The sequence below is a fragment of the Oryzias latipes genome, chromosome 23, assembly GCF_002234675.1.
Source record: "Oryzias latipes chromosome 23, ASM223467v1".
In the NCBI taxonomy this organism is placed as follows: domain Eukaryota; kingdom Metazoa; phylum Chordata; class Actinopteri; order Beloniformes; family Adrianichthyidae; genus Oryzias; species Oryzias latipes.
This window is the reverse complement of record NC_019881.2, coordinates 12,083,989-12,100,040: the sequence shown is the minus strand read 5'-3', so window position 1 is coordinate 12,100,040 and position 16,052 is coordinate 12,083,989. Positions and strand designations below refer to the sequence as shown.

Here is a 16,052-nt window from a genome sequence, read left to right as displayed (position 1 = left end):
AACCACCAGACCTTCATAAGGAGATCCAGATCCAACATTCACCGCCAGTTTGTTGCCCCTAATGGTGCCTAGACTGGTCTTAGTTACTTTTAGTCCAAGTGGTCATGCTCTTGACAAATTTTTTTTATGCCTCGCCCTCAGGACTTTCATACCACAAGTAAACACCTGAGTTTCCTGTTTACCAGAGCCGAAGATCCTCACGGAACTCCAAGAACCCTCAAGCCACGCCACGAGCCAACTCCTACCTCCTGCCATGCCAAGAGCCATAGCAACCTCCAGTAACATTGCTTGACGCTTTCCAGCATTCAGCCACGCCAAGATCTCAAGCTACTCCGTGTAATATTAAAACTCTTACTAACCATCAACTCACCTGTGTGTTCCTTCCGGGTTCCAGCGCCTGGTTCTGCTCCGCCTAGCCTGCCATGACAGAGACGACAGCATGAGAACGGTAAGGACAGAAGTGAAGACTTAAAAGAAAACATCCCCACCCCCCGGATAGAGGAAAAGTGCAGGTATGGTCATAATGCAGAACATCGTTTTGGAAACCCATAAAAAGCTGTCTGCAAAGAGACACGCTTATGAAGCTTAGTTTAAACTGAAAGCTATCAGATACACGGAGGAATCAAACAGCTGTGAGACAATTCAAGATGAATGAATCCATGCATTTGATTTGTGTATTGAGGGTGGACCCTTCCTTGAAATAAACACAAGTGCAATACTTGCTGCTGAACTGTAAGGAGAGGAGTGTGTTAAGTGAATTAATATGGCTTTAATTGCATGTTTGTGTGTGTATGTCTTGGGAGCAGTGGCTCAGGCGGTAGAGCGGGTCGTCCAATGATCGAAGAGTCGATCCCCGCTCCCTCCAGCCAGCTGTCGTTGTGTCCTTGGGCAAGACACCTAACCCTCCCTGCCTTCAGTGCAGCTCCTCTGGTGTGTGTGGAGGTGTATGAACGTCCCGGTGATGGTCAGAGGGGCCGGAGACGCGAAGTGGCAGCCACGCCTCTTTCATTTTGCCCCACTGGGTTACCATCACCAAGTATAAATGAATAATGGACACATTGTAAGAACTTTGAGCACCAAAAAAAGTGCAGATACATCAAAGCCATTTATTATTATCATTATTATTGGCAGGTGCGTGGTGTGGCTCTTCGACTCTGACAGTTAAAAATTTCGGCTCTTTGTGTCAAAAGTGTTCGCCACCCTTGTTGGAAGAAGTAAATTTTATTATTCAATGGCACAAACAAACCAGAAACTGGGAATCCGATCCAACACGGTTCATGGTTTCATAGTTCAAAAGTAGTCCAATAAATTACAAAAGCTATTTTTAGATTAATTTTCTTATATGTCCTCTATTATCAGAAAAATTGCTACAATAATGTTAAAACACAATTTTTAATCAAGAAAAAACTTTCCAGTTGAATAAAAGTAATTTTAAGTTGAATCTGTCAAACATTTGAAGCATTTCAGATTCAACTATGCATGTTGAAAGTATATTTAACCAACATATGACCTAAAATGTACATTCATCCAAACAAATTACTGCATTAACCCCTTAACTACCCACCCAAGACAAAAATCAATAACGTTTTTTTTCTTTTCTGGAGCTTCTTCCCTTGAGATACACACAATCAATGTTTGTAATGTGTTTTCTGAATGGCTGGTTAAGCAGGCAGACAAATGGTTAAGCTTTATTTTTTTTTATTTGTTCTGGGGGGAAAAAAACCTGCTCTGCTTTAATTCCAGGTATGTGACATAATTCAAAAATACCTTTTATGCAATAAAAGCACCCAATCATTAATTGATTCCCTCAGAGCTCTGTCACTTTTGTGCCTCCACCTGTGATCGTGGAGGTAAACATTGTAAAAGAGCAGCAACTTAAGGTGCTCCAAGCTGGTTATTTTCTTCCTCTTACAAGAATTGAAGGCGTCTTAATCAAACCGTTCAAAAGTCCTTTGACCCTGTTGCCTTTTTCCAAGTTGCTGCTCATTCACAGGGGTTGCACTTTTTAAAAGAAAACGCCTAAAAATAACCACCATTTTCAATCGAAATGAATTTAACTCTGGATTTAATTCAATAAATAGCTAATAGGATCACAAATATGGTAAGCCAACAAGAGCAGAAACCAAGAGAAAACAGTTCACTTTAACTCTTACTTTATTCCAACTTATTGAGTTCACAGCAAGGCTAGCTACTTCCTGCTCGTGGTAAGCCAACAAAGACAAAAGCCGAATCCGTAAGAACAACAGTTTGCTTTAGCTCTTACTTTATTCCAACGTATTGAGTTCTGTAGGTAGGAGTCACTGCGCTACGAGTTACATATGCAAAGTTGGCCGCCATCTTGGAAAGGTCCTGATGCCGGTTCACTGCTGTGCTACAATTGCTCAAACAGAGATGGAAAAACAAGGATGTGACTTTCCACAAGTAAATTATTACCGTCAGCTATTATAGGAGAAATCATAGAAAACATTTAGGAAGATCAGAGTGAGTTTACTCTCAGAATAGTAAACGTTTAGGCTAATCTTGTAGTGATGATGACAACGTCAACACAAACAGAACCTGTTCAGAGTCAATGGTAACCTTAGACTTGGCACTTCTGCCTTGTTTTCTGCTATCTTTTTTTCTTTTTTGAAGGGTGACCCTAGTATTTAGATGTGTTCGACCTCAGATCAGATAAGACGACCCGCTAAATTTAAGCAGATTACTGAGTAGAGGAAAAGAAACAAACCAGGATTCCCTCAGTACCAAAGAGGAAAGAGTCCAGCGCCATCTCCTTGTTCAGTGGCAGGACGAGGCACATGTGCCGTATGAGAGACTGCCTGCCCAGTGTGGCGCGGATGCCTGGGTCCTTTTGATAGAAGCTCGTCCAGTGCATTTTTCCCACAGAAATGCACTGTTGCCTTGCCACTGAAGAGTTAGGGAAAGAGACATGTGGTGTACGAAAGATCGCAACTTCGGGCAGGTGGTCGTCGGTACACCACATGTCCCTCGTCCTGTCACCAAACGGGACAAGGGACATGTGGCTTATGGGAGACTGCCTACCTGTTGGGGCGCGGGTGCCTGAGTTCTTTCGATAGAGGTGGGGATCCTCTTTAGAGAACACCCCCTCGCCTGGTACATTTTCCGGCTCGGCAAGCCCTGGCGGCCGAATGCTTCATAGAACCCTCCACTCAGACCTTGGCGCGCCAGGGTTGTGGACTGAAGTTTCACAGCACCCACTTTCCCATCCGTGGAAGGGAAGGGGCCTTTCCGACTGGACCACGTTGAACCGTCCCAGTCAGGAACCGGCCCACATACAACAGGCGCAAGGGGTCTGCAGTGATGTCAGCTACCCACCCGACCCATCTTGAAACACAGACCAAGTAGTCTAACAGTTTGTGTAAATCTTAATTTGTGTGTAGATTTGAATATAACAACAGTCAAGCATCAGGTATGCATTGCGTTTCCTTTATAATGAAAGATTCATCCCTTGTGCGTTCCTATGGGATCCAGATGACCCAATCCTTACACTGACGTGTTCTCCCTACCATTACAAAAGTGGATAAAGGTGAAGAGGATTTCATGTAATCCATGGACACCAGCGAAGATCACAAATCATTGAAGAAAAAAAGGTTTCGCGCACTGTTTTGTGGGGTCTAGATGACCCCACTCCCAGTGTTAAAGTATAGCACCAGTATAGCACAAGTGTAACGGTGACAGAAAGTGATGAGCGGGCCTGACATGACGTAAGACGCAGACGAAGGCGCGAGGGGACAGACGTTGGAAAACAGAAAAAAAAGAACGGTTGGACGGGGAGAGAGACTGGTCGGATGGGATGTCTCGGCTTCTTAAAAAATTGTTTTGAAGAAAATAACCTGGAGCATGTTCGACAGTGATTTAGAGACGGCAGTATCTCACTCGTTACGTGAGCAGTGCAGGAAGACAGCCAGCACGTAAGGAGGAGTTCCCCAGGCCGCAAGCATCGGGATTTCGGAGGCGGGGCCCGGAGGCAGGGCACGGAGGCGGAGCACGGTGTCTGTGACAGCTCCGTCAGCGGAGAAGAGGAGTTCCCGCAGAGCGGCCGTATTGCTGAGCAGTTTCTGAAAGAGTATTCCCCTGCCATACAGCTAACATCCCAGTGATTCACTGTGGTAATTCACCAGCTGTACACCATTCTACTGGTCTGGAGAGAAGGTACTGTTTTATTTTATCTTTTGAAGCTGAGAACTCAGTTCAAGCCGGGAAAACATCTGAGGCCAAGGAGGCGGGCACCACTGTCTTTGAACATTTACGTTTTTGAAGACCATTCGGGATTAGCGACCAGTTCGATTTCCCCGCGGAAAAGAACCGTCTGAAGCTAACTGTCAAAACCGTTAACTGACTGTTACGCCGTTCGGGCATCTCGCGCCCATTCTGGAAGAAAACTGTTATCAACGTCTGGAGTTAGTTAATCGGAGGAAGTCGAGAGCTCTACTGTCTTGATTTATTCATTTCTATTTGTTCATTTGTTTGATCACCATTTTATATTGGATCTATTTATTTATTTATTGTGTGGTTTATTGACTTTCAAGTTTTTTTTTGTTTCCGGACTGTCAAATAATTCACCTGGTGTTTTACATCCAAATCTGTTTTCTTTTGAACATACAAAGTAGAAAGTAATATTTCTTTTACTACTTTAGAGAGGTAACACAGATTAATCCTTGTTCAAATAAATGTTTGCTGTTTTCATTGAGCCAGTTACAGAGGTCTAGGTTTTAATTTTTGAAGATTGTTCTGGGTTAGGGGCACTCCATCACTCTGGCTGGTTGTTGTAAAGGCAGGATCTGTGCAAGTGAGCTTCAAGTGCATTGCAGAACGACGCTTCAGCTGACTGACAAGGATCAAGTTCTGAAGCCTGTCTTACTACACCCATTCACTACCAAAAGGTTTTAGAGTTAGGCCAGGGTGACAGAACACACACCTTCCAAACGAAGGCACAGGAGTTAAAGGGACTGACAGGTGTGGGCAGGGACCTGCATTACTGTTAGTCGACCAGAGCAAGCTTAATATTTGTACCCTTTTTAGTTAGGATTTCAATCCTTTACATTTGGCGTCACGAACAGGATCTACATTACATTGGAAACCCAGATTTAGTGCAGGAATATTGATTTGTAGTCATAGCTTCAACATGTCGGAGTTGGAGGGTTTAAAGAAGGATTTTGCTGATTTACAAAGGAGGCTTGTAGAGCAGGCAGGTGCCTTGGAACAGGCTAGGAATGAACAAAGAGAAGCTCTCTCCCTTGCCAAGGCAGTTATTGATCAGCAGGCTACAGCATTGAGAGCACCAGCTGCGGTCGTCATCCATAGAGACCGTAAACTGCCAGACTTTGGGGGTGGATCAGTAAGAGGCGGGGATGAATCTGTTGAGGAATGGATTGCCGAAATGAAGTCAGCTTTTCGAGTGATGAAAACACCCCATGACGATAGAGTTGAGCTGGTTAAGCAACACCTGAAGGGTGAAGCAAAGGCGACAGTTAAATTTATGCTGACGGAGCCGATAGACAGTGTCGAAGAAATATTTGACATTCTTATTCAGACCTATGGAGATAAGACCCCAATTGGCACAAGGTTAAAAGAATTCTATGAAAGAAAACAGATGCCCGGGGAGACCATTCGGTCTTATGCATATGATCTACAGGACAGGCTAGAACATGTGATAAGAAGAGAACCAAAGCGTGTCCCAGACCCCGATGTTGTATTAAAGGAACAGTTGGTCTTAGGACTGAAAGAGGACTTTTTGAGGAGGGAATTGAAAAGGAAGGTTCACGAAATGAGGAGCCTCACTTTTGTTGAGCTGTTACAGGCTGCAATTGACTGGTCAGAAGAAGAAGAGATGCCATCTGACCCAGCTACCTTGGGTAGACCCAAAATAAGGGGGGGTGTAAATGCTGCTGTGGCAATGGAGGAGAAACCATCATCTCTGACAATGGAGATGCTACATGAGGAGATAAAACGAATATCTGCTCGTCAGGAAGAGTTGTACCATGCTCTGCAGAGAAAAGGGGAGGAGGCAGGACAGCGAGCTGCAGCTCCCAGGAGGGTAGCCCTACGAGATAGTGAAGGGAGGTATATATGCTATAACTGTGGAGAGCCTGGCCATGTTAGCAAGCACTGTTTGAGGAAAGTAGGCAAAGAGACAAGTCAAGCCCCACTCGAGGTCCCAAATCCAGATGTCAGACCAAGTAATCGAAATGGGTCTAAGGAGAACCCCAGTACTTCCATCATAGGGACCCAGATGGCTGAGTGTATCCTTGCGGAGGTAGATAATGATCTCCGGAGGAGTGCTTTTGGGAAGTGTAGGACTGTCAGTCTAAAGATTGGAGGAATAGAGACAACCTGCCTGTGGGATACAGGCTCTAACGTCACTGCTATCACAGAGTCCCACTTCCGCAAACATTTTGGGAAACAGGGAATGTTGTCTGCCAACTGGATCGAACTTACTGCCGCAAATGGGCTGGATATCCCAGTATTAGGGTGCCTAGAAGTTGAGGTGGAGTGTGTTGGCAGGACAGTGGGCAGAAAGTGCATTTTTGTACTAACTGACACCCATCCCCATGTAGAAAAGTCAAATGGGCTCCCTGGAATTGTGGGCATGAATGTAATAGAAGAACTTGAGGCCATTTTTGCAGATAACGGTGGTTACATGGGGATGGATAATCTCAAAGAGGGTGAGGCCAACATTCGTAGGTTGGTTGCTAAAGTGAGGAAGGAATCTCAGCGCATAACTCCAGATGGAAAGATGGGGTTTGTGAAAGTGGCAGGCCGAGAACCGGTCATGATACCCCCGATGAGTGAGATGGTGGTAGAGGGCCATTGTGAAGTTACATCCAAAGTAGACTGCCCAGTGCTTGTTGAAACGGCACAAAGGTCAGGCCTTCCAAAGGGGCTTGTAGTGGCAAATATCTTGGCTAAAGCTACCAGTGGAAGGGTCCCCGTAAGGGTCATGAACACCAGCGAGAAAGTCATAAAACTTATGCCACGGGCTAGAGTAGCAACCGTGAGCAAACCACAGGAGATACTTTTGAAAGAAGTGGTGCAGGTGGTGGAGAAGGAGGGAGGTCTAGTTGTCAAACACCTAGATGGTATAGAGGTTACGCAGTTGGAAAATGAGGCTGAACGGCTACCCGTTCCAGTCCAAGCAAATACGGAGGGTCTGACTGAATCTCAGTACCAACAACTTGTAAGTCTACTAGCCACCCACCAAGACGTTTTCTCCCAAAATGAGAATGACTATGGGTACACTACATCTGTAACCCATTGTATCTCTACCGGGGATGCCCCTCCCATCAAGCAGAGGCACCGTAGAGTTCCCCCGCAGGTCTTCCAGGAATTCAAAAAACATGTGCATGAGCTTGTTAGCCAGGGCATTCTTAAAGAGAGCACCAGTCCCTGGGCATCACCAGCAGTTATAGTCATAAAGAAAGATGGGAGTGTTCGATTTTGCTGCGACTACAGGCGACTGAACCAAGTGACATGTAAAGATGCTTACCCACTCCCAAGGGTCGAGGAAGCTCTGGATGCACTCGGTGATGCACATTTATTTTCGACTCTAGACCTGACAGCTGGCTACTTTCAAGTAGCAATGAATGAAGAAGACCAGGGGAAGACTGCAGTTACCACACCCTTTGGTCTTTTTGAGTGGACAAGAATGCCATTTGGCTTATGCAATGCTCCAGCCACATTCCAGCGGTTAATGGGGCTTGTCTTAGGTGACCTGAGCTTTGACATCCTGTTGGTTTACTTGGATGATATCCTTGTCTACTCGCGAGATTTTGAGAGCCATTGTGAAAGGCTGGGGCTGGTGTTTCAACGACTCCGACAGCATGGGTTGAAATTGAAGCCATCCAAATGCTTTCTTTTACGCCCTGAGGTCAAGTTTCTAGGTCATTTAATCTCTGCCCAGGGCATCAAAGTTGACATGGAAAAGGTCAGCGCCCTGAATTCCTGGCCAACTCCTAGGAGTGTCAAAGAAGTTAGGCAGGTAGTAGGATTTATGAGTTACTACAGGCGATTTGTGCCTAACTTTGCTCACATGGCAAAACCCCTACATGCTTTACTGGGAAAAAGGGGCAAAGTTAATGAGAATCAGCCATTTGTTTGGACAGCTGACTGCCAAACTGCGCTGGATGAGCTCAAACAATGTCTCACCTCCCCACCAGTCCTGGCATATCCTGATTTCCAAACCCCTTTCATTTTGACTACAGATGGGAGTTCACACGGACTTGGGGCAGTACTTAGCCAAAAGCAAGACGGGGTTGAAAGGGTGGTAGCTTATGCATCCCGCGGGCTTCGTGGTTCAGAAAAGAATGACAAATACTACAGTGCTTTTAAGTTGGAACTATTGGCCCTTAAATGGGCTATCACGGAGAAGTTCAGGGACTACCTGATGTTTTCCAAGTTCACTGTAGTTACGGATCACAACCCCCTGCGCTACTTAGGGACAGCAAACTTAGGGGCGGTAGAACAGCGATGGGTGGCCCAATTGGCTGAATATAACTTTGAGGTCTGCTACAAGCCGGGACGACAGAATATTAATGCAGATGTTTTGTCTAGAATCCCTAAGGAGGAGGAGCCTGAGAGAGAAGATGGGGGCAAAGATTTTATCAGAATTAATTCTGATGAAGTTCGTGCATGTTTGTGGCCAACTGAACAGGACAAGTCAGATACGATGACCTGCCCGGTCAGTGTACATTCTGTTACAGGAAAAGTGATTAGTGGCCAGACTTGGGATGAGATTGAACAGGCACAAAAGAGGGACTTGGCTGTAGGGCTAATTTATCAAGTAGTACAGGGGAAAGCTAAAGTGAGCTATGCTGATCTACGCACAGGATCGCCTATTGTTAAAAAGCTCTATAGACAGCTCCCTCGACTCAAGTTTTGTAGAGGTGTTCTCTACCGACATGTCCAAGATCCACGTGATGGTGTGGAGATCAAGCAACTCGTTGTTCCAGACTCTTTGCAGTTCAAAGTGTTTTTAAGTGTACATGAACATGGTGGGCACTTTGGGGGACAAAGCACTTTAAGTCTCCTGAGAAGGAGCTATTATTGGCCTTCTATGGGGCAAGATGTTCAAAGTTGGGTTCAGCAGTGCAAACGATGTGCTCTAGCCAAAGACGTGTTCCCAAAGGCTAGGGCCCCCATGACCTGCAGCAATGTTACAGCGCCCTTGGAGGTTGTGGCAATGGATTATACATTGCTTGAGCGGTCTGTTGGGGGTTATGAAAATGTTCTCGTTCTTACAGACATGTTCACTAGATTCACAATGGCTGTTCCTACAAAAAATCAGACAGCAGACACCACAGCGAAAGCCCTGGTGAAGCACTGGTTTGCCTATTATGGGTGCCCAGCTCGACTTCACTCAGATCAAGGGCGAAGTTTTGAAGCTAGCGTAATAAAAGAGCTGTGCAAGATTTATGGAATAGCTAAAAGTCGTACTAGTCCTTATCACCCTCAGGGGAATGCTCAATGCGAACGGTTCAATAGGACAATGCACGACATGCTAAGAACTTTGCCCCCTGAAAAGAAAAGGGACTGGAAGGCATACCTCCCCGAATTAGCCATGGCTTACAACAATCGGGTGCATTCCTCAACTGGATACTCACCCTTTTACCTTATGTTTGGGAGAGACGCAAGGATGCCTCTTGACCTTCTTGGGGGGAAAGACTTGGCTGAAGTTGACATTGACAACTTGGATGACTGGGTGAAGGCACACCATGAGCGACTGAAGTTAGCAGTAGAGGTCGCAGGGTTGTCAGCACAAGGAGCTTCCCGGAGACAGAAACGAATATACGATCGTAGTTCATGCAGTGCCTTGCTTAGGTCAGGTGACAGAGTGCTGATCCGTAATCACAAGCCTAGGGGTCGGAACAAGATTCAGGACAAGTGGGAGTCTCAGCCATATATCATACTCAGACAGAACCACCCTGATATCCCAGTGTTCACTATTCAATCAGAGAAGGGGGGCCCTCACAAGGTGGTTCATAGAGATCAGCTTAAATTGTGCACTTTTCAGGTACCAAGCAGGAAGCAAATAAATATTCCCTCACTTCAAGAAGAAACAGAGTCAGACAGTGACGTCACCACAGTTAGCTTCCCTTTATTGGTTAGTCAACACTCTGACGCTCGGGAGGAGGACCGTGTTATGGCTGTAGATGACCCCATGACTACAGAAGCACTGACAAAGATGCAAGAACAGGTCCATGTTAGTAGAGACTCAGATGCACTGTCAGATGGTGTAGAATACTCAGGGGAAGAAAGTAGGGATACACGTCGGGGCAGTGAGGGATTTCTCCAACATAGAAACCCGCACAGACAAAACAGGGGTTTACTACCTATGAGGTACAGAAGTGACTATGTCATGGATTAATGTGAAATGCACACATGTTATGTTTATGCCATGTCAAAATGTTGTGTTAAATGTGTTGTGATTAACTTGTAAATGGTGCTTCACTGGAGCTGTAGCTGCTATGGCAGGGTTTAGCAGGGGGGAGTGTAACGGTGACAGAAAGTGATGAGCGGGCCTGACATGACGTAAGACGCAGACGAAGGCGCGAGGGGACAGACGTTGGAAAACAGAAAAAAAAGAACGGTTGGACGGGGAGAGAGACTGGTCGGATGGGATGTCTCGGCTTCTTAAAAAATTGTTTTGAAGAAAATAACCTGGAGCAGGTTCGACAGTGATTTAGAGACGGCAGTATCTCGCTCGTTACGTGAGCAGTGCAGGAAGACAGCCAGCACGTAAGGAGGAGTTCCCCAGGCCGCAAGCATCGGGATTTCGGAGGCGGGGCCCGGAGGCAGGGCACGGAGGCGGAGCACGGTGTCTGTGACAGCTCCGTCAGCGGAGAAGAGGAGTTCCCGCAGAGCGGCCGTATTGCTGAGCAGTTTCTGAAAGAGTATTCCCCTGCCATACAGCTAACATCCCAGTGATTCACTGTGGTAATTCACCAGCTGTACACCATTCTACTGGTCTGGAGAGAAGGTACTGTTTTATTTTATCTTTTGAAGCTGAGAACTCAGTTCAAGCCGGGAAAACATCTGAGGCCAAGGAGGCGGGCACCACTGTCTTTGAACATTTACGTTTTTGAAGACCATTCGGGATTAGCGACCAGTTCGATTTCCCCGCGGAAAAGAACCGTCTGAAGCTAACTGTCAAAACCGTTAACTGACTGTTACGCCGTTCGGGCATCTCGCGCCCATTCTGGAAGAAAACTGTTATCAACGTCTGGAGTTAGTTAATCGGAGGAAATCGAGAGCTCTACTGTCTTGATTTATTCATTTCTATTTGTTCATTTGTTTGATCACCATTTTATATTGGATCTATTTATTTATTTATTGTGTGGTTTATTGACTTTCAAGTTTTTTTTTGTTTCCGGACTGTCAAATAATTCACCTGGTGTTTTACATCCAAATCTGTTTTCTTTTGAACATACAAAGTAGAAAGTAATATTTCTTTTACTACTTTAGAGAGGTAACACAGATTAATCCTTGTTCAAATAAATGTTTGCTGTTTTCATTGAGCCAGTTACAGAGGTCTAGGTTTTAATTTTTGAAGATTGTTCTGGGTTAGGGGCACTCCATCACTCTGGCTGGTTGTTGTAAAGGCAGGATCTGTGCAAGTGAGCTTCAAGTGCATTGCAGAACGACGCTTCAGCTGACTGACAAGGATCAAGTTCTGAATCCTGTCTTACTACACCCATTCACTACCAAAAGGTTTTAGAGTTAGGCCAGGGTGACAGAACACACACCTTCCAAACGAAGGCACAGGAGTTAAAGGGACTGACAGGTGTGGGCAGGGACCTGCATTACTGTTAGTCGACCAGAGCAAGCTTAATATTTGTACCCTTTTTAGTTAGGATTTCAATCCTTTACACAAGGGTTAAAGAAAATTTGGAAATGTTATTCATCTGTTACACCATGTACAAAAACATTAATACCATGACCTGCGTCTTTTGATGATTATTTTTTTTTCTTTTTAAAATTTGACCCAAAAAAAGCATGCCATGGTCATTTTACTGTATCTGTTAAGCTGTGCCCTTTCCAATTTGGCATCAATCTTTGTGTACATTGGCCAATGGTAACTGGTGTAGCATCTGTAGCTTATATAACTCACTGATTGAGGTAACAGCCATGCCAGCTACTTCCTGCTTGTGTTTGATTGGGTGAAATACGTGACGGTATCAGGTAAGAAAGCAATAGCCTCTTCCACTAGTGGTTTATGACCCTGTTAAAAATGACATCAGTGCTATTTTTTTTTCTGGTGGTGGTACTTTTTCAAACCGATGGTGGGTGGAGGAACTATCTCAAAATTAGAGGACAAAAAGAATGTGTACCTTAAGTTGAGGGCAGTATGGAGCTTTTAGCCCCGCCCATGGGCACCACTTAAGATGTAAGACACCAGAGAATTGATTGCTGGCTTGTACAATACACCTGTCCACAGAAAGTTTTCTTCTGTCCAGTGACTAAACTTAATTGAGGATAGTTTTCTCCAAGATGACTAATATGCTGCAAAGCTTTTTAATTTGCTGATAAACACCCGGATTGCTCCCACAGTTGCATGACTTGTTATTGTTAAGCTCATCAGTCCCCGTGGCAAATTTGCAGCAACATTTGCAGCAACTCCCCAGGACCCCGCACCCCCCATACCCCCCAGCCTTCTTTGGCAAAAAAAAAAAAAAAACAGACACAAAATCCTCTCTGTTGAGCTGGCAGATGATACTTCCTGGTGCTGATGCCAGTGAAATTCTTCCCAATCCTATTTGAGTCTAATTAAAGATTAACAGCGGAACATCCATCCAGCCAAGAGCCTCTCCCCATTTTATACCTTCTGTGCCTTTGTCAAGGGGATGCTCATTTAGTGTAGAAGGAGAGCAGCTAAGCCTGTCTACTGGCACACTTGTAAAAGAAGGACAAAGACACTTTCTGGTTACAAAGATCCTGGAAATCTGGAGATAGAAATTAAAGACAACATTTAAACTTAATATCCTTCTGACAAAGTTTGTGTCTCAACATATCTTTAGCCATTTCAGCCTTGTAAAAACTAGATTTTGAGCCAAGTTTCTCAAATTGCAGTTAAGAAGTTTCTCATAAAAGCCCTTTTCATTTATAGCTTTAATAATAATAATAATGGATTGGATTTATCTGCGCTTTTCAAGACACCCAAAGCGCTTACAGTGTGTCCATTATTCATTCACTCCTCATTCATACTTGGTGATGGTAGCTACGGTTGTAGCCACAGCTTCCCTGGGGCAGACTGACAGAGGCGTGGCTGCCATTTCGCGCCTATGGCCCCTCTGACCATCACCGGGAACATTCATGCACATTCACACACCAGTGGAGCCACACTGGAGGCAAGGAGGGTGAAGTGTCTTGCCCAAGGACACAACAACATTTTGGCTGGTGGGAGCGGGGATCGAACCGCCAACCCTTCGATCATTGGACGACCCGCTCAACCACCTGAGCCACTGAATCTAGAGCTGCCAAGCAAGAGGTCTAGAGTAGGGGTGGGGAGCAAGTTTGACACAAAGAGCCGAAATGTTTAACCGTCAGAGTCAAAGAGCCACTTTATATGCACTAGTAACAACAAATAAGGCTTTTGTCATTTGGTAGAGATTTTTTTAACCCGAATACCCTTTCTGACACAACCCTGTATCTTTATCCGGGCTGGGGACCGAATCCAGACTTGGGTCCCTTTGTGGCTGCATAGTTAGGCAGTAGCGCGAAGGGTCTTGCCCAAGGACCCACACTGGATGAAACTCATAGTTCCCCTCTGGGAATTGAACCCTGATTTTCTATGTGCCTGTCCTGCCCCAGCTGAGATATTCAGCTGCTAATGTTATTTATTTTACACGAGTGATTTTCCTATTTGGTCCATATTTTACTGATATACCTAAGTTCCCTGTGATATTAACAAAAAAAATAGCAGAAATTGACTATATCAATGGTGGAATATAGACAAGAGGGGGCCCAAGCCAAGGTTCTATTGTGCCAGTCCCAAGCCCGGAAAAATACACATGGTTGTGTCAGGAAGGGCACATTGCCAAAGCATTGCCAAACAAAATATGCGAATCCGGCCTATGATAACCATACCGAATAGGTCGAGGCCCGGGTTAACAACGACCACCATCGGTGCAGTTCACTGACAAGGTGTTGGTGGAAATCTGACCCCAGAAAAGAGACAATGAATCTAGTGGCAGAAGGAGGCTAAATCTAGAGCTGCCAAGCAAGAGGTCTAGAGTAGGGGTGGGGAGCAAGTTTGACACAAAGAGCCGAAATGTTTAACTGTCAGAGTCAAAGAGCCACACCACACACTGATTTGATTTGCCAATAATAATATTAATATTGGCTTTGATGTATCTGTGCTTTTTTTGGTGCTCAAAGTTCTTACAATATATCCATTATTCATTCATACTTGGTGATGGTAACTCAGCTACCCTGGGGCAGAATGACAGAGGCGTGGCTGGCACTTCGCGCCGTTTCCAAAACGATGTTCTGCATTATGACCATACCTGCACTTTTGTTCTATTCGGGGGGTGTCTTCTTTTAAGTCCTCAATTCTCTCCTTACGTTCTCATGCTGTCGTCTCTTAGGTCCTCTTTAGTAAAGTCAACCACACATTAGGTGCACCGCACCATAGTGGTATGGTCGTGAAAATACAGTATATAGAAAATGTGGTAAGAGGCAAAGAGCCGCACAAAAGCCTGACATATATGAAGAAAATTAAGCTTAAACTTTGAGTATTTCTTTATTCAAATTGTTGTGAATCAGGACAGATTAGAAAATGCCGTTTGAAAAAGATCAGATTTGTGATGTAGAAAATACCTCGGGCGGGGCTAAAAGCTCCCTACTGCCGTTCTGATGCATCCACTTGTAGATGACTGGATCCGTGTGCGTCTTTGTTTTCTTCAAACTTGTACGTCTGGGTAGTTCAGATATTGCTCGCCATTTGTGTTTCACCAGTAAGATTAGGTTGGGGGTGGTGGTGGAGAGGGACTGTAAACTAACGGGAAAGCCTGTAAACAGATGGATGATGGGAAGTGGGGGTGGGCTTACTCTCCATCAACAGTCCTGCCTATAACTCAGAGGGGAATTTCTAAAGAAATACTGCCGCTCTGTAGAAACTATGTCCTGGAAAATGACAGGTTTTTGGATGAAAACATCATGATCGTGATTAAAAGATCACTGGGAACGCTTTGAATATAGGTCAAGGGATGATGGGAGTGGGACTTTATTTGGGACTATATTGAAGTTACAGAACGAACAAGTTGCACCCGGGAGGCAGTAGCATTAAGGGTCTTTCCCAAGAACCCCCAATGGGTGATGTGAATTGCCCAATTGATATGGTAATTGCCCCCAGTACCATTGCTCATTCCCCTCTGGGAAATGAACCCTGGATTCCTGTGTTGCAGCCCTTTACCTTACCAACCGAGCTACCCAAACTTTCGTTTGCCATACCACAGATTGTTAAGGTGAAGAAAGATATTCCGCATTCATAGTGTTGGAATAATGGTGGGGGTTTTTTGGGTTGGACCGTCATCTTTCCGATGATTCCAACACTACATGAATGCAGCATTTCTCTTCCAAAGATTTCATGTAATCCATGGACACCAGTGAGGTTCACAAATCATTGAAGAAAAAAGGTTCAGAGCTCCGTCTAGTGGGTCTAGATGACCCAACTCCCAATGTTAAAATGCCTAGGATAGCACAAGGGTTACATGAGCTGGTTATAAAGACTTGTCAGCGTATTTATTCTGCAATCAATATTTTTTAAGAAAGTCCATCTTGATTTTGTGTTATTGTATATATTCTTTTCAAATTTTAATAGATTTGAATTACAATAAAGGTGCTCAATAGCTCTGAAGATGTCAGAAAATTACTTTTCCATTTCTAGGAATTTTATTTATTTAAAAATATGCATCATAATTGGTCCTAAATGCCCAATCGCTCTGACGATACTCAAGCTTCTGTCACCAGTACAGAAAGTTTGGTGACAACAGCTTCAGTGTCTTCAGAGCTATTGAGCAACTTTTATTATGAATCAT

The 16,052-nt window shown here is 44.7% G+C and overlaps 1 protein-coding gene across 1 annotated transcript; it reads left to right on the top strand.

Moving 5' to 3' along the window:
- The first annotated feature begins 3,902 nt into the window (after positions 1–3,902).
- On the top strand, positions 3,903–8,285 carry LOC111946903. Its single transcript, XM_023952098.1, has 2 exons — positions 3,903–7,996; positions 8,220–8,285. Exons 1-2 carry the CDS (start codon positions 5,144–5,146, stop codon positions 8,283–8,285), a joined length of 2,919 nt encoding a protein of 972 aa, XP_023807866.1. The 5' UTR covers positions 3,903–5,143.
- Positions 8,286–16,052: the final 7,767 nt, after the last annotated feature.